This window comes from Equus quagga, chromosome 3, assembly GCF_021613505.1.
Source record: "Equus quagga isolate Etosha38 chromosome 3, UCLA_HA_Equagga_1.0, whole genome shotgun sequence".
NCBI classification, from domain to species: domain Eukaryota; kingdom Metazoa; phylum Chordata; class Mammalia; order Perissodactyla; family Equidae; genus Equus; species Equus quagga.
The window spans coordinates 97,656,770-97,681,723 of NC_060269.1; the positions used below are offsets into that span (position 1 = coordinate 97,656,770).

The following is a 24,954-nucleotide window of genomic DNA, read 5'->3' on the forward strand; positions in this document are numbered from 1 at the left end:
TGTAAACTAACGCCATTTTTGAGTTCTTTCCAAGCCATTCAGTACTCCTTTGCAGAGCTTCCACTAAAAAGTCAGAGAATTTATCATAAAGTAAAGGAAGGGGAAACTCCTTCAAATAGTTTTTTATTCAACAAAAGTAAATACGGGGTGATATCTTAGTGACGTAAAAGATATACAGTGTGTGGTCTTAATATACAAGGGGCGATTCTCATTCATTCTGACATGGTGTACCACATTATTTTTAGGAATATCCTGACCAACTATCCTGGGAAGAATGTATATTATAATTATTATGTGTCCTTTGCTGTGTGCGTCATGCATCTGTTGCATTTGTGTGTGTGTATTTTACAGAGATAATGAATCCTCCTGGTTATCTTTAAAATATGTTTTAGAATGAATTATGAAACACACAACAGAAACGCAATAGAATATTATTGAACTGAATCTGCCTTGTTTTTGCAATGGAATATCTGATCTCTGATACTGATTAGGATCCTGATTTAAAGGGCACATATTAGTAAGATACTAAGAGTGAATTGCCTGCAATCTGCACACTCAGAGAAGAACTATGACTTATTTGAATTTGTTCCAACCACAGTAATAAAGCCCACACTCATGCACAGTACTCATTAATCCTCAGGTTTTGTAACAAAGGTAAGCTGTTCTAAAATAAGCAATTATTAATGACCCAAATCAGAAATAAATTTGGAGGAAATGCACTTAGGTGAAAGATGAAGAGCCAGAGTTAGAAACCTTTTTCTGACTACACAAATGGGTAAAAAGAAGGGACTTAGACAGAAAGCTGCCTGAGGAGATCCATGCCAACACAGTGGTTCCTTCCTTCTCATTGCTCTCCCTCAGAACCAAAGCCACACCTAAAGCAGGTAGCCAGGTGCACAGTCAGAGTCTCCATAGCCCATTTCAAACACCGCCTCTGTTCAGATTACTACACAAGTGTTGATGTGTGACATTTTGATCCCTGAATTTCTTTTTTAATTTTCAATTTTCCTGGATTTTAATCAGGTATGTGGATGTTACTGCAAAGCTACAACTAATAATGACCGACTATAGATCTAATGAAATCATTTCACTTTCTGCCAATCAACACATATTTGGAAGAGACATCGAGCAATACCACACACTCTGAATATACCACAGAAATGATGACTTCACCAAAGAAGGGCTCATAGTCCTACCCACACTAGAGAGCAAAGCAAGAGCATTTTCTCGTTCTTTCACTGAGGACAGTCATCATTTCTCAGCTGTTTCTCTGCCTCCTCCCTACGCAACCCTTGAATTCTGCAGGTGCAAGCTCTGAGTCAGTGGTGCTGACGTAATGCCATATTAAGCCTTCATAAAGTGGAACAGCCCCAAACAAGACATAAGGAGAATCTAAGGTTGAATGGATCCTGAAGAGATCATCTCCCCCTGTGAAGGCCTTCCTCAGCTAGGAAAAAAGGTCAAACCAAGATAAGCACCTGACTTTCAAAGAAGGAATTTTATTCAATCAACAGTGAGTTTTCTAGTCCCCATGCAAGGTTCTTCACTGGGTACAAGAAATGCAAAGATAAATAAGACATGGTTTTGGCTATTGGAGGTCACAATACAGTGGGAGTCACTTCAATGCTGTCCCCTCAATGTGGTCACCTTCAGTAGTGTTCCCCTGTAATTCTTACTGTTCTTCACTCATCACATACTGTACCTTATCTAAGTCCTCCGTGGTTCCATTCTCCTTCTCCTCTTTTATTTTTTGGTTACACTGCAAAATTCACAATGTGATACCTGAGAGAGGACTTTTCTACTTTAAATAAAGGCAACCAATGTCATCCCATGTTAGCATGATGTATTTAAAATTTACTAGTATTAAGGCATATTTTATGCCTTACCACGGGTGTTGTTAAACAGGTTTCTACAACTATAAATTATGACTTGATACAGCCTCATATAAAGCAAAGTCTAAGGAAAAACCAATAAATTACAAAGAGGTAAGCCCACCGAAGGTATGGTAGAAAAAATGCCTGAAACTTTCTCTTCCATGTGGTCCATATAGCATTTATTAGAGTCATCTGTTGAAGTGGGTGATAATATTCAAGGGACATACTCAAAAAGGGCACAGAAGCCTTAGAGTAGATTTTAAATCATCTACTGATATACCAGGGAAAATATCATGGCTCTAGACACCAGCCTTTGTTAGCTATGGATTAGATACCCTAGAACCTATCCTGCTTTGAAGGCAGAGATAATCATTTGCTAACAAGCAGATAGAGGGCTTTCAATCCCTACTAGCATGTAGACACTGAATGTCTTGATCATGTCTGCCTTGACCAGAACCTCAGGAGAGTTGAATGGACAATACAAGGATGGAAGAATAAATACAAAAAAATAGACTGGATGACCAGAAAAACAGACTGGTCAGGAATAGATGACCAGAAAGAATGACAGAGCACATCCAGAGCATGCAGAACTTTCATTTTCAGGTCCCATTTTTTAAAGAATAAGAATGAATTTAAGTCAACAGAAGTTTCAAGAAAAAGTTAGGCAACCCAGGCTCAGAAATCAGATAATCAGACCATAAAGGATTGAGGAAACAATTTCTTCCTGTTTTATAAAGCATTAAAATTATTAAATAGACATGGGAAATACATGGTTACTGAAACCGGGCTTTCTATGGACAAAACTACTATGAAAATACAATAGGCTGTGAGAATTAAGGCTATAAAAAGCAGATCAAGAGGGTAACATGGCCAAGCAAATATAATGGGAATCAAATGCATCAGATGGTAAAGCATTGGACGGTGAGGACAAACTCATCATGCACAGACCAGAAATGCAAGCGTGAACAGAAAATACAGACTGTGAGAAACATTTATTAATTAAGCTTAAATTTATACATGTAAAACATTCAACATTTGTGAAGTTAAGTCAATCATTCTATTTTTAGAATATAATTTTGTCTCTACTACAGAGAGTATTTTGGCTTAAAGACATTTTCTCACGTTACTTAAAAAATGCTTTCAAAGATGATAAAGGGTGGGGTTACAAGAGAACAATAGGTATAAAACAGCAAAGTTTCAGAAAAAAATTTTTTTCTTACACAATTATTGAAAGTGAATGCTGCAGCAAGAATAGGCCATCTTTCATTGGCACTGGTTAGACAGAGGCAAGAAGGCAATGTTATGTAACTTACATCAACCAACACGCTTCAGACATTTCAGAATAGGACTGCTCAATCCACACAGTACAAACAAGCTCACTCTAGATGGTATGGCCCATGCCTCAGTGTCCCATACTGTTGATGCTAATGACTTCCAAACCTGTCACTCCAGATTAGAGCTCTCTCCCAAACCCCAAATCCACATATCTCAATCTTCTACTGGACTTTTCCACCTGAATATACCACAAGTGTCTCAAACTCAACAAGCTCAAATGGAATTCATCATTTAGACCTGTAAAACACTGTGAATATACCAAAGAAAATGTTAACTATTTCAAAATGATAGATGCCTGTCTGTGAGTGGTAAAAGATAAACCTGAGCATTTAGGAAGGGCCAGACAGCAAAATAAATGAGATTTGGATTTTATCTTGTAGGTCATGGGTGATCTTTAAATAGTTGTAAGCATGGGAATAATTTAAATTTTAGAAGGATTACTCTGGGTTACCAGATAAGGGATGAGGCTGGAAGTAGCATTGATGTGGTTTTAAATCCCACCCACTCATCTTCTACCCTTCCTGAACCTCGCTTCCATTCTATATGCTCTTCCTTGTTAATGGTAACACCACGTACCCAGGATGCAAAGCCAGAAAGTCTTTCTGTTTCTCTGTCTCACTTTCAATTACTCCTATATTAGTTTAAAACCACATCAATGCTACTTCCAGCCTCATCCCTTATCTGGTAACCCAGAGTAATCCTTCTAAAATTTAAATTATTCCCATGCTTACAACTATTTAAAGATCACCCATGACCTACAAGATAAAATCCAAATCTCATTTATTTTGCTGTCTGGCCCTTCCTAAATGCTCAGGTTTATCTTTTACCACTCACAGACAGGCATCTATCATTTTGAAATAGTTAACATTTTCTTTGGTATATTCACAGTGTTTTACAGGTCTAAACTGCCAGAAGTCCCCCTTTTCTTTGATTCTGCTCAGTGGATTTCTGTTCATTCTGTAGGATGGGACCCAGCTCAATCAATCCATCTTCAGAGTCAGTGAAACACAGCTGTCACTCCCTCTTCAGTGGTCCCTCTCTCTGTCCCTCTTGGTCATTGTCTCTCTATTTCTCTGTCTCTCTTTCTTTCTCTTTCTGTCTGCCTAGATAATAGCCAGACATATATAGGCATAGACATATCCACACACACACACACACACACCTCTAATACTGTATTAACAAACTGTATTACACTAACTTGTTTGCATATCTTTCTCCTCTACTAGATTCTGAATTTCTCATGAGCTGGAACTATATTTTATGTGTATTTGTGTTCCAGCACCTGATGTAGATCCTGATATAAGTAGAGGCAAAATTAATATCTGCTGAAAGAGTGAATGAACCCAAGGAAATATGTACAGCCATTTACACTATAGCACTGTTTATAAGAACAATAAATTGGAAATTATATACTACATATCCGTCAACAGAAAGTGGATACTCAAGTAACTGAGTGCCATACAATTAGTGCTGCATGCATTTGCATGAGCAATCTTCAAAGTACAAGGTTAATCAGAACAAAACAAGTTCCAGAAATGTACAGCATGTAGAAATTGAAAACATGCATAACAATATTCAAATCTGACAAATCTGGTTAGCGGTTGTATAGGTGTTAACATTGTTCTTTTGCTTCTTTTTTTTAATTTTAATTTTTTTTTTTTTTGAGGAAGATTAGCCCTGAGCTAACATCTGCTGCCAATCCTCTTCTTTTTGCTGAGGAAGACTGGCCCTTACTAACATCCATGCCCATCTTCCTCTACTTTATATGTGGGACACCTACCACAGCATGGCTTGCCAAGCGGTGCCATGTCCGCACTCGGGATCTGAACCGTGAACCCCGGGCCACCAAAGTGGAATGTGCAAACTTAACTGCTGCGCCACTGGGCCGGCCCCTATTCTTTTGCTTATTTTTATGCATATTTAAAATATTTCATAATATAAATTTTTTGAAGACTTTTCATAAAAATGTAACAAAATGATGATGCCAATGGCTAGAGACATACCTTGAAGGGGCCCTTTCCCCCGGTGACATGCACCTATGTAACCAAGTAGAATTAGGTATAAACATCATATCGTTTAACAATTTAAAACACATTTCAAAGGAAATCTGTATTTCTCCATAATAAAGAAAGATCTTTGATCTAATTGGTGTTTACTGAAGAAGTTTCCTGGTTATTGCTATTGACGCTTGTTTTACCCATGGAAAAGAGGAGTGTATATATGTGTAGAGAGAAGAACCTCCAAAGGAAGAGTCAGTCTCAGCTCACCATGTGTTGACGCCACCAAGTGAAAACACTGGAGATGAAATGATTGCAACTGCTTTTTCATGAGAACATGTAATTATAACAAGTTGAGAAAAAAATAGAAGGGTCCCAGGCAAATAAAGAAAAAGAAACAAGGCCTCAGGATGCTTCTCCAGTGCTCGATTTCCAGGGAATGTTTTCATCCCTTTGAGGATAACATGGGCCAAGGAACAATGTAAGAGTAATAGTTCATAGATAGCTTTTACAATCTATATACCAAAGTAACAGCAACTTAACCAAGTCCTTTGGTGCGAGATGATAAATTTTTGTATATTTTCATTTGAAGCATACTGTAATTTTAGCCATAGGGTCACAACACAGTATCACACTGAAGGAAGGAAAACTACACTCATTTAGTACCAATTATGTGCTAGGCACTTAATTCTTACAGCAGCTTGTACCATTAGTAGTATTACCTCATTTTGTGATAGTTGAAAATGAAGCCCAGAGAGTTAAACGTGATTGTGTGTGTGTGTGTGTGTGTGTGTGTGTGTGAGGAAGATTGGCTTTGAGCTAATATATGTTGCCAATCTTCCTCTTTTTGCTTGAGGAAGATTGTTGCTGAGCTAACATCTGTGCCAGTTTTCCTCTGTTTTATGTGGGATGCTGCCACAGAGTTGCTTGACAGTGGTGCTAGGTCCGCGCCTGGGATCTGAACCTGCGAGAACCTGGGGTGCCAAAGCAGAGTGGGTGAACTTAACCACTACGCCACCAGGCTGGCCCCTAAATGTGATTTTTAAGGTTAAAACTGAAATCGAACCCAGACCCTCCTTACTTTAAATTAGTCCATGCTTCTACTATAACACACTGTCTCATGTTCTTGTCCCTTTCCCCCCATCTTCTTGCATGTTTCCCTAAAGCCTTGCAGTGCACTGATTTGTAATGGCAACAGGCCTACAGAATGGGTTACGAATGATACACATATGCCAGCTTTGTATATGCTAAAGCTGATTAACAACACACATGTAAGGCATAAAATATGCCTTAATATTATAAACACATACATAACCTTTGGTATACACAAAGCTTTAAATGTTAATTTTGTTTTTGAGAATATAAGTAAGCATTCATAAGCAAATAAAGAACTTAAGACCAATATAATAAATATTAAGGTGCCTTGTGCAAATAATCTTCGGTGTTTACAAAGATGTTCACAGTTGTTTACTGAAATATTTATAATAGGAAAAGACAGGAACAATCCAAATGTACAAAAATCAAAAACTGAATAAATAAATTATGGTGTACCCATAGCACAGAACACTATGGAGTCATTAGAAATCATGTTTTAGAAGAATGCATTTTATGAGGAAACACGTACACAGCGTGGAGCTGTTAAATACGAATAGTAAGAACAGAATGAAAGAATTGTGTAAATATTTGGATTTACATATAAATATAAAATAGTGGAAGACCAAACATCAAATTGTCAACTGTGGTTGGCTTTGGCTGGGAATACTGTTCTTTCCCCCTCTTACTGTCCATATTTTCTAGGTTTTTAAGGAAAGGATGTATTACTGATACCAGGAAAAAACCCAGTAGTTGCGTCCCTTCGTGTACACGGCTAAGGCTTGCTTGTTGTGGATCAGCTAGGCTTGGCCTATGGGGTAACTGAGGCTCAGGATGGATTGTGGGGGCTGAAATGGGGAGGGGAGAAGAGGTAGGAGGAGAAAGGAGAATGGGTGGGTCAAGGTCTGAGAGAACAAACCCCTTCACCTACGTGCCTCTACCTTCCCTAACCCCTCACAAAGTCAGACCGTTCCAGAAGAGAGAGAACAAGAGAGGATTCATCCAGGGATCACAGAATCTACAGCTATGAGCAAAGGTTGGTGTCATCCTGAGAAGCCACAAATCTTAAGTAAAAATAAAGCTTTTATGAAGTTGGCCTCGTACGTCTAAGTCATTGCTTAGATTAATTTATGTATGTTTATGATGACCAGTCAACTCTGATAGTTAATATTAAAAGTAACCCAAAGGTATACTCCTTTAATTATATAGAAGTTGTAGCTTAATAATCAATTGATTTCTTATTTCTAAATTATTGTTTAAATATTCATATGCAATGGCCTAAAAAGGACTAACATCTAACATATTAGCCTATAACATTTATTCAGTATTTGCAATACGCTAGGCACTGAGCAAGGCTTACATGGGTTGACTAGCTTAATAACACTGTGTTAGAGGTTATTGTTCTTCACACTGAAGAAACTGAGGCTCAGAGAGATGACTTAACCAAGGATGCACAATTAACAAGTGGCAGAGTTGGGATTTAAATTCTGGAATTCTTATTCTAGCAAGGCTTATGCATTTACACTACTCTATACTATTGAAAATAATCGGCAAAATTGAGATAAATGACAAATTTAGGAAGGCAGGAAGGAATTCTAAGTGGAGAAGCAGAGGCTAAAGGGGACAAGATGGAGAAGGAGAAATAGGATATGGAAGAACAACAGCATTAATGAAGCCATGAAATGTGCTGGCACGCACTCAGGAAGTACCCAGAGCTGACAGTGAGCAAGCTCCACTCCCGAGCTGCATGAGCTGCAGATGGTGGAATAGACTATTTCCATGCCCCACCCCTTGGAATTTCTCAGTGTCCTAGCATCCCGAAAATTACTAATTCTGCTCCAGGGAGGAGGAAATCCACCAGAGGGAAAAATCTATTGAGAACCTAGGATGATGTTTAATGGGAGTGTATCTAAAACTTGATAATATGATGGGAGAAGTGGTGAAAAGAAGGTGGTTGGTCACCTTGTATTCTATGACGAGTAAGTATGAATATTCCAAATTACTCTACTGAATTGCCCATTTATCCTGTTTTATATTACAGTGTCTATCATTAAAAGTGTTGTAATAGAGACGCTAGAGCTATGACTGTGAAGGTTCATTCATCATGCTGGAGGGGATGGCTTAGTGGACAAAACACCAGCTTTCACCGGCTATGACACTGCATCCAGAGGTTAATATGCAAGTGACATTGCCTCAGCAGCTCATCTTCTGAAGGAAGCTAGTTCCACAGAGTTTACTCAGATGGGTGGAGGGTCCTTTGGACAATGTCCAGAAGAAACTTGCCTATCCTGCCTGGATAATGAAGATTCCTAGAACTTTTGTAAACTTAGGATTTACCCCAACTTCCTGGAAGCATGAGATATGAGAGAAACGAAGGATCTTCTAACACCTTCTTAGAATTGGTGCCCGATTCTGGCTAGCTCTCCCTTCTTCATCATCAGCCTTACACAAGCTAATTTAGCCTTCCTGTAAACTACTTCTTTCCATTCAACTGTTTAATACTGTAACGATATTTTAGATGTCTATAACAGTCTCTTTACTTTCTCTACCCTTCTCAAAATTTCTTAATCTTAACATTTATATTCAAATCAGTCCATTCACCACTTTCATGACATGAACCATTCTTTTATGAAAAAAATCCTTCACTTTTGTGGCTTTAGCAATTACTTTACAATGATAAACTAGGAATGTTTAGTAGTTCACAAAAATAATGCTGCTACTATATAAATCAACCAAAAACTAAACTCATGATTTCATCCTTATAAAATTATACTTTAAAAAATTTATCAGCTAAATTTATATCAGTTTGAAGAAGTCTTTATTCCAGTCGTAATCTCAAAATCAATGCAGCATACATTTACTGAGTATTCACCATGTGTCAGATATTGTTCTAAGCACTTGGCTACCAAGCTAAAAAAAAAAAAAAAGCCAGTGCTGTCCATGGTGCAGTCTAGTGAAGATGGCAGACAACCATAAACAGGTGTTAAGTGCTATAACCACAGTAAATAAAGTGCCCTAGAAACAGACTGATTCTCTCTACAAACTCAGAGAAGTAGCTTTGAGCAGGGACTAGAAACCTCTTATTTCTAAATGTATAGTTTGACAGGATCTGATTTTCAGATCTGAGCTTCTAAATTAGTCTAAATCTCAATTTTTGTGGGGAAATGTTTAAAAGGTAAGTGATATACATCCTTAAACCTATAAGGTTAGGACTACAGGAATTTGAGAAACTGGAGAAGTGAGAATAATATGAACCTAAGCTAATTTTATTCATGCCCCAAGATCTTCACATAATGATTTCCTCTTTTAGTTTTTTTCTTCTGCAAGCTCATTCCGAGATTTCATCACCAGATTTTTCACTGCCATCCTCAGACATTATCAATCTTTCTGATACATCACACACTCCTCCTCCTTTCTACTCTTCATGACTCCTAGATGGGACTGCTTCCATATATGCTGACATTCTGGTTATGACAACGATCAAGCCTTCCCTGTTCCAGCTACCTCTGCCATTAGATCACTATCGCCTTCTTTAATACGCACTGTTAATTGTATTTGTTTATTTCCCACACATAATGCATGAGGTGGTCATTTAGTAATATTTCATTCCTACTGTCTGGCTATATGGAATCTCTTTCTATATTAATTCATGCCTTCTCATTACTTTCACTGTAATTTACAATATCTACACATTTTACCCTCAAATTCTCCAGATAATTATGAAGGAAGTGGAAATCTAGCAATCTTTAGTTATTTCTCATAAACTCTCAAATTTTTTTCCCGAAATTTCCCATTATCCAAATATTTATTTCTTCGGGATGACTGCAGGGTTATATACAGGACTGCCTTCCAGCATTCAGCATACCCTTGTATCTAGATAGAGGCATTAGAGCTAGAATACAAGGCAGGGAACAAGACCTGTTCACACTGCCTTCACTCAAAATGTCTTTCAGCCAGGATTAGGACTGTGTGTGGCCAACCGGCTGTCTAAATTAGCTGCACACCTGACTGGTGCCCTCTGGTGGTAAGAGGATACTCTGTAGGGTGGCTGTGGTATAGAGCCTCAAATCTGTCTTCACACCTAGGGGCCTGAGTATCCCCCGGCTCCAATTTTGTTAATTTTATATAAACTTGGTTCTTCCTTTCCCTTCTCTTCCTTTATTTTCCTTTTTTCTTTTCCTGTCTTATTTTTTTATTTTTTATTTTTCTGAGGAAGATTTGCCTTGAGCTAACATCTGTTGCCAATCTTCCTCTTTTTGCCTGAGGAAGATTCACCCTGAGCTAACATCTGTGCCAGTCTTCCTCTATGTTGTATGTACGTCGCCGCCACAGCATGCCTGATGAGCGTGTAGGTCCATGCCCAGGATCTAAACCCATGAACCCAGGCTGCCGAAGCAGAGCACATCAAACTTAACCACTAGGCCACGGGGCCAGCCCCTCCTGTCTTATTTTTTTAACACCTTGTACACAGTGCTGATTTAGGCCTTTACAAAGGAGTGTACAATCAGTCTACAGGAGAAACTCATTGATCACGACAATGTGGTATAATGACTTGTGACATAAAGTTTGATTTGGTCACAATAAAATGTCAGCTGTTCTTGAAAGAGGAGCCTGATCATCCATTTGCCATTTCTCATGACAAGAAAAACATGAGCATGAATGCATTCTGAGGGGTTTTGCTCTACTAGAAAAAAATATTCATTCAATATTATAATTGATAAATGGGAACTAAGATAAATTGTGAAATGTCCTTTTCAATTTAACATTAGATTCAAGTAGCTCCTTTAAAAAATGTAAAGTTTATTCTCTCTAAAGTTAGCAATGGACAAAGATGACAACTCAAATTCCTCTCTACTCACCAAATTCTGAGTCTTGTGTATGAATCCAAGTGTTTCTAAAAAGAAATCAATGTAATATTTGTCGTCTATGAACATATCAGTTGGTGTAGCAGTATTTCATTTAATGTTTATCTGTGGCCTGAAAAAGTTTATTGCCTCTCTAAACATCTGTCTTACTTCTGTCAATCCAGTTCAAAAATTTGCATTTGATATCATCTAAATATAATTTCTCAGAAAAACAGGAAATGTGGGTAGCTGCACCAGCTTACCGGCGACTTCTGGAAAAGGGAGTATTTCTATTTTTACTTTATAAAGAGGTGAATTATTCCACCTGAGTCATCACATATATATTTTGAGTTCCAGAAAAGGGTCTATATTAGAATAAGAAAGTGAATTAAATTGGTTGAAACTAATTTAAACTCTCATTATTTTCTTCATCAAATTCAACTTCTTCTGGAACTTTTACTCTCGCTTCATAGTTTGTAAATACTCAGCAATTCAAATGCAGGGTCTAGGAATTCCCACTAACATCTAATTGACAAACAAAATGAAAGGCTCTCATTCAAGACTTGGAAAAAGCAAGAGAGTCACAACTGTCTGCAATGTAGAAACACCACCTGACAAGAGTAAAAGTCGAAGGAAAGGGCAGAATTATTTTGTATATTTGAATATAAAACAAGTCATGGAAAAAAACCTAGATCCATGAAATGAAACTATTCTCTCTGTGTCTACTCTTGCCCCGCTAGAGTCAGTTCATCTTCAGACAGTTTGAGTAATCTTTTTTTTTTTTTTTGAGGAAGATTAGCCCTGAGCTAACTACTGCCAATCCTCCTCCTTTTGCTGAGGAAGACTGGCTCTGAGCTAACATCCATGCCCGTCTTCCTCTACTTTATATGTGGGATGCCTACCACAGCATGGCTTTTGCCAAGCAGTGCTATGTCCGCACCCAGGATCCAAACTGGCGAACCCTGGGCCGCCGAGAAGCGGAACATGCGCACTTAACCACTGTGCCACTGGGCCGGCACCTGAGTAATCTTTTAAAAACTTAAGCCAGACCGTGTTAATCTCCTGCTCTCAGCCATCCTTGGCTTATATCAAAGTCCTTACCATAGCCTACAGGGTCCTGCATGAACTAGCCCTGCTATCTTCTCAACAGCATTTCCTACTGGTCTCCCCATAGCTCATTCATGTTTAGAATCAATCATGTCTGTCAAACAAATTGGCAAAGTGACATTTGTTTTTGTGTTTAATCTGTCATTCCAAAGGCTGTTTGGGTTTTCCATAATGAAATGACAAATGCTAACGTAGGTACGATGGACCAATATGATGACTGCCAAGAGGCAGAATACAGTTGATGGAAGTTAGTCATACATATACCTAACTCTCCCAAGAAGCTCTTCTTATGGAGGTGTCAGCAATTAGGGCAGGAATTACTCTGCTGATGACATGCCACTAAAGACTCACCTGCAGCTACTATGATAACATCTGCCAGCTGTGTATGGATCTTCAATTGTTCTTTGGGGGTATATCTGTGAGCTATTGTCACAGTTGCATCACCTGGAATGCAGAAGAAATCTTGTTAATGATTACAGAGCTTTGTCAAAATTTATGAATGCACCAATTTTAGAGTAGTTTCAGTTACATCCAAAAGGCAGGAAAATTGCTTTGAAATGATCAAATCACTTTGAGAACAAAAGCTAGATAAGAAAACTTAGAAGACCCAAAATGTTGTACTGTTCAACTGACCAGTGGAAAATCAGAGACCAAAATGAGGGTATGCGCTGACCATCAGAGGAGAGCTATAAGTAGAGTCCCAGAAACCCAGAATTTGAATGTATTGACAGGTTAATACACAGATGCAGGGGATACGCATTAGCTTGATAATAAGATATGTAAATACTGAAAACAGCAAGATAAGTGCACTAAAAATGGGGCAACGTATTGTGTGAGCTCTGGTGAGAGATTACTTCTGCCTCGTCTGTAGCAGTGCCTCATCTTGAGGAGGTATCGAGGAAGGGTTCCTAAAGGAGGCAATATAGTTTTTTGGGGTCTTAAAGTATAAGCAGGTGTAACCTAATCAGGACAGGAAGAAAAGGGCATTCCAAGCCAAAAGAAGAGCAGGGAAAAATGGACCAACTTTGAAATTATGAGTTCAGGAAATGATGAAGAGGTCTAGGATGTAACAGGAAGTATTCACACATGCTTTAATGAAGTGATGTGTGATAACAGAGGTTAGCAGGCTGATGGATTCCAGTGTTTAAAATGTGAGTGAGACAAAGGCAGTGACGAGGACAGTCAAAGGAAGGACTTGCAGTAAGAACATGGCTGTGTGAGACAGTATCTTCTCTCTTCCCCTCCTGGATAACATACAGTTAATGACAACAAAAACTGCACAATCTCCATTTTTAGCAAAACTAGAAGACACATTTAACACATTTAACAGACTCCAAGAACACTTAAGAGTTACCCAGGAGCAGCAGAGTTAGTAGAAACCACACGGGAGAAATGCAGCAAAGAAATGTAGAGAATAAAAAGGCAGCCAGCAGCCCAGATCTCCAAAAACGACTGTAGAAAGATACTTCCTGAATGTGAAGCATTCACGTCAAAACGCAAAATATATCTCTCTTATTTGTAGCAGAGAAAATAGGAACAAAAGCAGAAGCGGCCCTGTTGGACCCAGTACAGTTTACAATGGGTGGTAACACAAAGACATATGCAGAGGAGCCAATTCAAGAGGAAGCAGTTTAACTCTGTGAAAGTGGTGAAGGAGGAATCTGAAGGCTGCCTAGCACCTCCTCCCCAACCCCTAGCAGAAGTATCCCGCCAACAGCAGACCCAAGAAATCGAACCCATTCAATGATAAGAAAATTTCAAAGGAGTTGACACAACATTAATAAAAGGATACTATATAGGGATCAGCCCAGGGGAGTTGTGGGTGCGATGGAACTGTTCTGATTCTAGTGGTAGTTACATAACTATAGGCATTTGTCTAAATTCACGGAACTGTATACCAAGAGTGAATTTTACTACATGCAAATTTTTTAAGTAAATAAAAGGATATGTTTTAAAAGTGGTAGACTCAAAAAAACAAAAGCAAAAAATATTTTTAAAAGAATTTACCAACATACCAATAAACTCAACAGAAAAACGTTATGAAAAAGTTGAACATTATGACCAACCATTATGCCAAAAATTTAAAAACTAAGAATTTAAAGTCACAAAAAAGTGGGGGGAAAAAGACTCAAATCCATACAAATTGACCTATAATGGCCAACACTGAGACATATTTCAGTAAAGGTGCTAGATTTTTAAGTTTAATCTTTTTTTTAATAAAAGAATCTTATGAGCAATCAGGTAAAAATTCAGATTTTTACATCAACTCCAGAAAACAGCAGAGCAATACTTACAAGAGACTCATGTAAAGAAACTGGGAGTCAACGCTTTTATATCCAGTCAAATCCTCCAAGATTAAAGGTTGCAGACAATTTTGAAGATGTAAAAACTCAGGGAATATTGTTCCCATGAGTTTTCTCTGAGGAATTTGCTACAAGATGAACTTTAATGAATCAAAATATATCTGAGGGAACTTGCAAAAGCACCATTGGAGAGTTTTGAATATATTTAATGACAAAACTAAGACAAAAAAAGCTGAGGATTGGAGTGACAGACAAAATGTAACGCTATTTGCTCTGATTATGTAGAAATGGTACAACTAACAAAATTTAAATGGGAAGGGCAAAAATGAGAAAGTTTGCTGATTGTCTAATATCTAATGACTGAAATTGACAGATATCATTTAAAGCTGACCAACCAAATAATAGAAGTATAAGAATATTTAAAAGTATAAGGAAACATACTACAAAGATAATTTTTATTGGTAAATATCAGGTAGGAGACAAAAGAAATGGAATCAGGGAAGAAAAAGGAAACATTTTATAATTTCTTTTATTAGAGTATCAGTGGATACCATATAAAGAAATAGATAACAAAGGGTACTGCGTAAAGTTAAAATTATTAAGGTGGCCACAACCTTCCTAAATATAAGAAAAACCATACACTAAAAAAAATTGTAAGAAATAAATAGAAACCATAAAAACAACAAACAGAGCAGAAACTAATATGACAATTCAGACCATATATTTGTCATAACAATAAATATAAATTTTTGTATCTATTTAAAAGAATAATATTTTCAAATTGGCTCACAAAGCAAAATCTAATTCTAAACTTTATGTAAGACACATCTAAAACAAAGCTGTTTAGAAATGTTGAAAATGAAAGACGTATAGCAAATGTATAGCAGGAAAATGGAAAAAAAAAGATGACGTTCTTAAATAGAATAAAGAGGTGCATATTATAATGCAAAGGGGTGACTCAAATGAAGATAGAACAATGATAAATATATAAGCAACAAACAAAAGAGAAATATAATTCATACAGCATAAATTACAGAAGATACAAATAGAAAAAGAAACACGTATTCGCTAAATTTAATTCACCTGTCTAATCCATGACAGATCAAAGATATAGAAAACATAAATAACATAATTAATGCTATATACTCGATTAAAATATATCAAATTCTGAAAGTAGATCATGTATTTCCTTTCATGTACCCAAAGAATATAATTTTAAATGGTAAGATTTTGTCTACTAATAAAATTTTAATTATTAACAAAGGACAGTTAGATAAACTACAGATTTTTTTTATCACAACTCTAAAGTTATAATTATGACAAAATCAGGAATTAAAAGTCCCTTCCACTGGAAATTTTTTTTAAATCCTACTTTAATCAATCCTCAGGTCAAAAAAACCCCACAAAACAACACTGAAGAATTTCTAGAAACATTTATACTGAAAGTACTACATACTAGATGCTATAAAATAAAGATAAAGCAAAGCTTAGAGAAAAATTCATAGACAAATTATTTTATCAATAAAAGAGAAATAAGAAAAGAAGTGAATTAATCATTTAACTTAAAAAGTTAGATAAAAAACAATAAAATAAACAAAAGAATTTAGAAAAAGATCAATAAACGAAGTCAAAATGTTTATATTAAATAAATCTAAAAACTGGAATATTATAAGCAATGAGAGAATTCAATAAGTTAGCCAAGTAAAAAATGAATATACAGTAATAAATAGCTTTCATATATAACATGTTATAAGATATAATGAAAGAAAAGACCCTATTATGATAGCAATACAAAAGACAAAATAGTAAGAAATAAATTTAACAAGTTTAGGTGCAAAATCTATATGGTAGGTGAAAATCTCTAGAACACCACCAAAAGATATAAGTAAGACTGAGGAACTAGAAAGATGAACTACGTTCTTGGATAGAAAGACTCAATATTATAAAGATATCAATTCTCCCTATGTTCATTACAAATTTAATACAACTTCAATTAAAAAATTGTAATTTTGCTTTTTTTGGGGAAGGATATAATTTGATTCTAAAGATAATACGGAAAAATAAAAGACAATAACTAGGAAAGCTTTGAAAAGGAAGAACAGAGAGGAACTAGCATTGATAGGAGTCTTTCTCATCTCAGTTAACGGAACCACTTTCTGCCCAGTTACTTAGAGTAAAAGTCTATGGGTCTCCCCTGTTTTTTCTTTCTTTCACTTGCTACGAACCATCAACAAATGTGGAGTATATGTTTAGAACCATCCCAACGCATCAAAATTATGAAGCATCCTCCCATCTCTACCTGAGTATCTCTCCTATATTGAGAAAGGTCCCCTTAGACATTAGCAACCCACTCAAGCATTCTCTAGTTCCAAAGGAGAGCCTCCCAAATCCCCACAAAAACTAAAATCAAAAACAAAACAAAACCAAAACCTCCTACTTCATCAGTACTGATGATTTCAGCAAGGAATTGAAAAATACATAAAAATCCAGTGAGTTGTATATACATATAATTAACAATCTGTAAAGTTTTAAGCAAAACAAAAAAATATTGAGATGAATTGCAATCAGCATGGAAAGATCTTTTAGGTAACTCTACTTCCCCTTCAATAATATCTACTTAACTTGCTATTAGTCCTAAGTGAGTTTGGCTAGAGATACCCATGGTAACTATCAAAGTTATATTTAGACTTGATTGATAAGTTTCTGACTATGGGGATATCAAACCATGGAAAGGTAGATCAGATGATGACAGCAAAAGAGAAGTGAACCAAGGGAGTTAAAAGCAAATGTGTTCAAATAACGCCTCAGACCCTTCTGCCTTTGCCCCTTGCTGATGAGCACCTTGATACCGGTTCTGCTCCTGAGAGCTAGCTATTCTGCTAACTATATTCTTATTTAATCTGTGAAAACTCTTGTCATTCCCATTTTCAATTCTGGTGCCCCATTACTTTTCTTCAAGGAATTCTCTGTCTTGCTGTACGTAATCCTTTCTATCTCCTCAACTTTTAACTAGGGTAACCAGTACTAACAAGTTACAGCAGCTACTCAGTAGACTGATCCTCAGATGACTTTTTCCCACGATCAATTTTATCCTCTTATTGTGCATATGATAACAGCCTGGGCGAGGACCTAGCTTTTTTAACTATCACATAGACCCAGATAAAATTTTTTATTAGCAGAGTCTTAAGCAACTTCATTGTGCCCAGGGCTTTACATCACGTTTGTAAGATACACCAAGAATAAAAGACGTAGAACCTATCTCCTAGAGTCATAGGGTCCTGTTAGAACATAATAATTAACTGCTGGGCAGGATCTGCTTCGTACAATATAAAAGTCCACAGTCGATCAAGCATTGTCTCCTGGAAGCCACCTGAGAGTGCTCTAGACTATCATTACTTCTATAGTTTATGCAAAATTGCAGATTGTAGCAAAGAGTTGTTGGCAACTAATGCAGAGTGACAATTTGAGGAAAACAATATTTGCTATTTTTAAAAAAAGCTAGAAAAATAACACAATACGTCTCATTTTAGAGCATCATTTTTCTGTTACAATTACTTAGATGGGGAGTTTAATTTGTTGGACATTTCCAAGCTATTCCCTACCTTCATTTATTCAATAATCAAGAAATAATCCCAGAATTATGCTAAGCAATGGCGACACACAATTCTCTACTCTCATATGGAAAAGAGATATATAAATCAGAATTATAATACAGTGTGATAAGTTCCATATTAACGGGAGGTAAAAGTTACAGTGTTGGCACAGAGCATCACTATCTACTGCAGCTGAGAACAGCGTAGTGGCAGTTAAAGGTCTTAGGGATGACAGGCTCTTGATCTGAGTAGGAATTTGTTTGGCTTCTACTTCAATCCCCCTTTAACCATGTTTTTCTCATCCTTTCTCACTGATAAATTAATTTTCCATAAAAACATGAGGAAGGCATATTACTTAGCATAGACTGTTAGAAACTTCTTCCTTACAAGAGCTGACGTCTACCTTTTTGCAACTTTTGCCTTCATTCTAGATCTATCTTCGACAGCAACACAGAACAAGTCTCAACTTGCTTTTCTACAAGGCAGTTCTTCAAATATTTGCTTGTACCTGCATCAGAAGATGAAGCAAGACAGCAAACCAAATAGGAGCGAGAATCTCACATGGAGGGTTTTGCTTTGTCACTTTCCCTACATAAGGGAAAACGGAGTCATTCCCGAAATATTAATTCATACCATGGTCTGGTTTAAAGGAAAAGTCACTGAGGAAATCACAGGAAGGAAAACTCAGTACTCATCAACAGAAGAAACAGCACCCGAAGGAGGAAAGAAGCCTGAGTTCTGTTTTTGGACAAATGCTTCCAGAGGCCTAAAGATTCTGGATTTGAATATGTCTTTCTTTCTCCAAAAACTACTATTGCATCTGTAAGCATAAAACCAAACAAACAAAATAGGTTTCTACAGAGACATTCTCTGTAGAAGCTAAATGGGCAGAGCCAAAACGTATGTGATGTAAATAACCTTCATATGAGAACTTACTACATGTCTAGCACTGTGCTAATACTTTACACATATTAACTCATACAATCTCCACAAAACACTGTCAGAGATATTTCTCATGAGTAGAAACTAACATTATTTTTATTTTATAAGTGAGGAAACATAAGTCCAGTAATTTGTCCAAGGTCATACAAACCATCATAAGAGCCAGAATTCAAACTCATTCAGTCTAGTCTAGTGCCCAAGCTCTCAATCATTTCACTATACAGGCTCCACGTCGGGTAGAAAGAAAAAGAACTGTTGGGGTTCACAGCTGTGAAATCAGAGTCGGCAAACACTATGCTCTCACTTCTGTCAGCAGACGAGCATTTGTGGGATTATCATCCTGACTCTTTCAGGAAGCCAATGTGGGGTCTTGGATGATACTTCTTTTTCCTGAGGGACAAATTCTGCCCTCAGATCCCACCTGGAACACACTGGTAGTACCGATAACAGAGAATCTAATGACAGAAAACACATGTGCCTCTGACACAACAAGGACAGTTTTAGCTTTAATTTTTACTGCTTGTAAAATGATCAACAGATCTATTTCTCAGATCTTAAGATAATATTGCACTCTCTTGACTCCTAAAGTCCATTTACTGTAAGTTTTCTATTTCAACTTCAGCTGCTTTTTGTGGATTAAACTGTTGAAATAATTTTAGATATGGTTACAGAGCACTCAGATCTAAGCCTTCTTTTCATGAGTAAGATGGACCAGGCTTCAATAGCTTTGTATCTGGTCGAGACCTGGCTGATTTGATTTGCTGTTTATCATCCTTCAGTTACCTTCCAAACACCTTGGGCCACTGGGTAGATGACAACTAAGGAATATGATTTCACTTTTAATTAGTCAAATACTGTTTCAAGCTTACTCCTTTTCAATATCTATCTCAAAGTTCTTTTGAGAGAAACAGTATTAGGGAGCACTGATTGAATCCTGACCACCAGTGTGTCTAGATATTTCAAAAATCTGCCGCTGGATTTGACCAAAAATTATTGAATTGAAATCATGGATTCATGTATTCAACAAGACAAGATACAAATGAACAAATACATATATAATAAAATTTTACATAGTAATCATCCTATAAAAAAAGGGTACAGAGTAAGTGAATCTGAGAGCATAAAGAGTAATAGTGGAGGGGCTGTTTTGATAAGGCAGTCAGGGACAGCCTGAGAAGGTAACATCTGAGCAGAAACCCGAAGGAAATAAACTATGTAAATAACTTCAAAAGGAGCATTCCAGACAGAAGGAAAACCATGGGCAAAGACCCTGACACATGAGCATGTATGACATGTTCTAGGAAAGCAAAAGTCAGCGGTGCCTGGAAGGCAGTGATGGTGGGTGAGAAGGTAGGAAACGAGTAAGGAGACACAGCCCTGGTCAGATTATGGAAGGTCTTGCATATTATTGTAAGGAACTTGGACTTTATTCTGGAGTTACGTTGTTCTGAGTGTTATGGGAAGCCACGGATGACTGAGATCCACTGGAAAACATACTGCATATGGGAGATGGGACAAGGGTGGATGCATGGAAACTACTTTATAAATTTTACAATGTTCCAAGTGAGAGATAATGGCTGTCTGGATTAGGATCTTATTAGTGGAGGTAGTGAGATCATGGGTATATTTTACACAGATTGTTAATGGATAGGACATGAGGTGTGAGACAGAGGTCAAGGATGGCCTGAGCAACTGGGTGAAGTGATGGTACCACTTCCTAAGATGGGGAAGACTACAGGGAGTAAAACTAGGAGTGAGGATTTGTATGTGGTAAGTTTGAAATGCCTGTTGGCTATCCAAGCAGAGCTGTCAAGTGGACAGTGGCTATATGAGTCTAGAGGACAGGGGGACACAGATGGTATTTAGAGCTATGGGGCTGGAAAGGATCACCTAGAGAATGGTTCTGGAATAAGAAGTGAAGCCCTGGGCTCATTCCAGTGTTTTGAGCAGTTGTCCTCAAGCCTGACCATCTTAGAATGCTCTATGGAGCTTTCTGAAAAATATTCACACTCAGGTCCAACTCATAAAGATTCTGATTTAATTGTTCTGTGTTGGGCTCAGGCAGCTATATTGTCAAAAGCCCCAGGATGATTCTAGTGGGCAGCTGAGGTTGAGAACCACTGGTTCAAAAGTTGGGAAGAAGAGAATGACCCAAAAACAGAGAATGAGAAGAAATGTCTGGTGAGATAAGAGAAATGCATGCCAGTGGTAGCTTTAATTTGGGTTTAAACAATAAAATAAATAGCCCTATAAAATGTGGCCATTTCGTTAAATTAAAAAGCATGTTATGAATATTACTCAGTCTACTACATAGTTTCTCATTTATAAGACCCCTCAGGGGAAATTACTTTTCAGTCTTAATATCAGAAAATGTTTTATTTATCCTGAGCATGTGTTCATTTTTAATCCTAAAGACACTTAATTGGGTAACTAGTTATTTTCTTTCCTGCTAAAAAGCCTCTCAGGATGAAATTAGTGACCCAATCACAGAAAGTATAGTTGAGACTCAGTTAAATAAACTCACCAAACATATATTCCATGCCAGTATATAAAAATCAGGGTGTGTGGCAATGGGAATATATCCGTGAAGATTTAACGATATGCTTATTTCGAATAATAGCCTTATTCTTGGCTCCATTTTAATTCCAAGTCTGGCTTCCTCTTTTTCTTAACTATTTCTCATTTGCTTTGTGTTTTATATATTGCTGTGGCCCACTTTAAATACTTTTTAGAGTAAGTATACTGTAATAACTGATATGTATTGCAGGCTTACTATGTTGGACACTAAATTCTTTATAGGTATTAGCTTGCTTAATCCTCCCAACAGCCTCACACATCTTATCTCACAGGGAAATGCAAGAACAGAATGTGCACTCAGGCAATATGATCAGAGAGCCTATGCTCATTACCACTAGGTTCTCTTGCTCCAGGAGCCAATCTCCACCAATCAAAACTGCAACTATGCTATGAACAACCTGGCAGGGACAAATGAAGCTACACACTTGGAAGCCTTATATTTCTAGGATGGTTTTCCTATTAATAGGGATAAAATGTGTTGAATCACCCACATGAATCAATTCCCCAGGTAACCAAATCCCCCCATAGTACCAAACTGCCAGGTCAGGGTTGGCGGCAGCATACCTGATTGTGAAATGGATTTTACAATTTTCACAATACCTGATTGTGAAATGGATTTTAAGCTATAAAAACCAAACTAAATTTTAAAGCAATCAGATCTCCTAAATCCTAGCAAAAATCAGCTAGCCAGCTCAGCCAGGGGACAAGGGACAAGTGTTAGCATGAGCCAAAGCTCTGCCTTTTCTTTCCTAGTTGTTTTGGCTAAAAGTTGTGTGTATGGCATCTGTTTGCTAAAGCTTTCTAAAATTTTTGCATTTATTTTCTGCTTTCCAAGATTAACAGATGAAAATAAACTGAGGAATCTTACTACAACATCTGATTCTGCAAACATGCTTAAAAGATCATAGACTAATGCTAAATAAGCATTCCCAAGGTGCCTGCATTTGAGAGTGAAAAATGCAGACACCTTCATCCTCTCTGTGGAAAAAGCTAGAACTCTGGGGGTATACTAGTACAAACACAGCAAGTACAGAGATACAATATACCAGATATGAATACAAATACATATATTGTGTTAGGATAAAATAAAACCTTCCAGGGTCAAACACTGAATACTATTACTCTCTCAGAGATTCACAGTGCTGCCTCTATTAAAGGCTATACTACGTTACTATCTTACAGCCTCTGAGAAAGAGCACAGCCAAGTTATATGTTTGATTTTGTTTAACCCAGATTTCCCAAACTTATCTGACCAACTCCTCTCTCTCCTTTTTTTAAAAGATTAAACCCATTTAAGATCCTGTGGCACATCAGTGTTCTAAAGAATACAGCTTATGAATAGCTTATTAAAACTTTCATGATACTCTTGGTCTGCAAAGGATTCATTCATTTATTGAACAAAGACTTTTTGGAAAGCTATCATGCTAGGTGCCGGAGACAAAATGGGAAGATAAACAGATCTGGTCTTTGCTTTTGTGGAGTTAACAGTTCAGTGAGTGTGATGAACATTAATCAAATAATCATGCAAATAAACAATCCTTGCAAAGTGATAAAGTCCTGAAAGTCTGCAGAAATATTCACAAAGGGAAACAGAAAAAGACCTCAGAATAAGAAGAGCAACACATTATAAGAACACAAAAACAGCGGAAACCTCAGAGATATTTATTGATCAAACAGAATAGGGCCCACACTCTTTTAAACATTTACTACCTTTATATAATAATACTGCTTGGTATTGACTTGATTTTTTTTTTTTTTTTTGAGGAAGATTAGCCCTGAGCTAACATCTGCCACCAATCCTCCTCTTTTTGCTGAGGAAGACTGGCCCTGAGCTAACATCCATGCCCATCTTCCTCTACCTTATATGTGGGATGCCTACCACAGCATGGCTTGCCCAGCGGGGCCGAGTCCACACCCAGGATCCGAAATGGCAAACCCTGAGCTGCCAAAGCTGAACATGCAAACTTAACTGCAGTGCCACAGGCTGGCCCCTGACTTGACTTTTTAAAGTCATCAAATCATCATTTGTATTTATGGTATAAATTATCTATTTCGTAGAGAATGAACATTTTTCTTCCAGATTTTAAATTTTTTAATAACTTCAATTAGAAGATATTTTTAGTTTTGGCTGTGAAGTGGATTTTTTTTGGTTATTTGAAATAAAGAATAGTAACAGAAGGTAAACAATAAAAACATCCCATGGGGCTGGCCCCGAGGCCGAGTGGTTAAGTTCACACACTCCATTTTGGCGGCCTGGGGTTTCGCTGGTTTGGATCCTGGGCGTGGACATGGCACCACTCGTCAGGCCATGCTGAGGGGGCGTCCCACATAGCACAACCAGAGGCACTCACAACTAGAATATACAACCATGTGCTGGGGGAGTTTGGGGAGAATAAGAAGAAAAAAAGGAAGAAGAAGATTGGCAACAGATGTTAGCTCAAGTGCCAATCTTTAAGGAAAAAAAATCCCATTATAGCCGTAACACAAAGTAGACAAAAAAGAGTACAGCATTCACATATAACTATAATTAGAAATCACTCATTCCTTCCTACAGCTAAGTTTTTATTGCAGAAAGCTCTACCTCTCCTTTGCAGCACTTTGCAAAATCGCAATGAGTTACTCATTCATACCTACTAGATTAACGGCTGTCTACTGTAAGCTCAAGAGGACAGGGCAATATCTGATTTAGTCGCCATCGTATTGGCCATGCTTAGTAACAAAGAAATCAGCCCCGCTGCAAAAGGACAACGTTACATGTCAGTAACTTAAGAAAAAATAAAAAGTTAGTCTAAACAAAATGATAGATCCTCAATGTTTTACAGGAAAAACACTGTAACTTCTCCCAATTAATGCTTTCAGCAACAACTTCTCCTCCCTGCCCAGTGTCCTGAGGTCTCCTCTCCACTTCCTTATTGTCAGGAGGCACCCTCTTCCCTTGTGATCTGATTCTTGGGAGCAAGGTGAGTCTTAAGTTATACTTTTATATAAACGCCTATAATTTTAAAATATAGGGGAATTAGTGTACAGTGAACACCTAGTTAATTCTCTCCCTCCTCCTCTTTCTTCCCACTACACAAGATTCTTTTTCAATAAATGACAATGTCTTACTTTAAATCCCTAGCCTGTGGTCTTATTTTCTACAATACTGGCACAGTCCTTGGTACCTAGGAGACATTAAATAAACTTTTATTGATGGACTGACTAGTTGCATTATTACAGGCCAAGCCCTGTGCTAAATTTCAGAGATACAAAAAGCCTAAGACAAAATATTTGTTATTGAGAAGTTCACA

The 24,954-nt window shown here is 37.3% G+C and overlaps 1 protein-coding gene across 8 annotated transcripts in view; it reads right to left on the reverse strand.

Moving 5' to 3' along the window:
• MTHFD2L (methylenetetrahydrofolate dehydrogenase (NADP+ dependent) 2 like) overlaps nt 1-24,954 on the reverse strand; it is a 142,697-nt gene that overhangs the window by 73,745 nt on the left and 43,998 nt on the right. For 7 of the 8 annotated variants that reach the window (XM_046656365.1, XM_046656362.1, XM_046656366.1 and 4 more), the window contains one exon: nt 12,601-12,693. In XM_046656365.1, the coding sequence (XP_046512321.1) occupies nt 12,601-12,693 (93 nt within the window). Of the gene's footprint in view, nt 1-11,157; nt 11,193-12,600; nt 12,694-24,954 lie in introns of all 8 variants that reach the window. The other variant, XM_046656370.1, reaches the window with a different exon arrangement.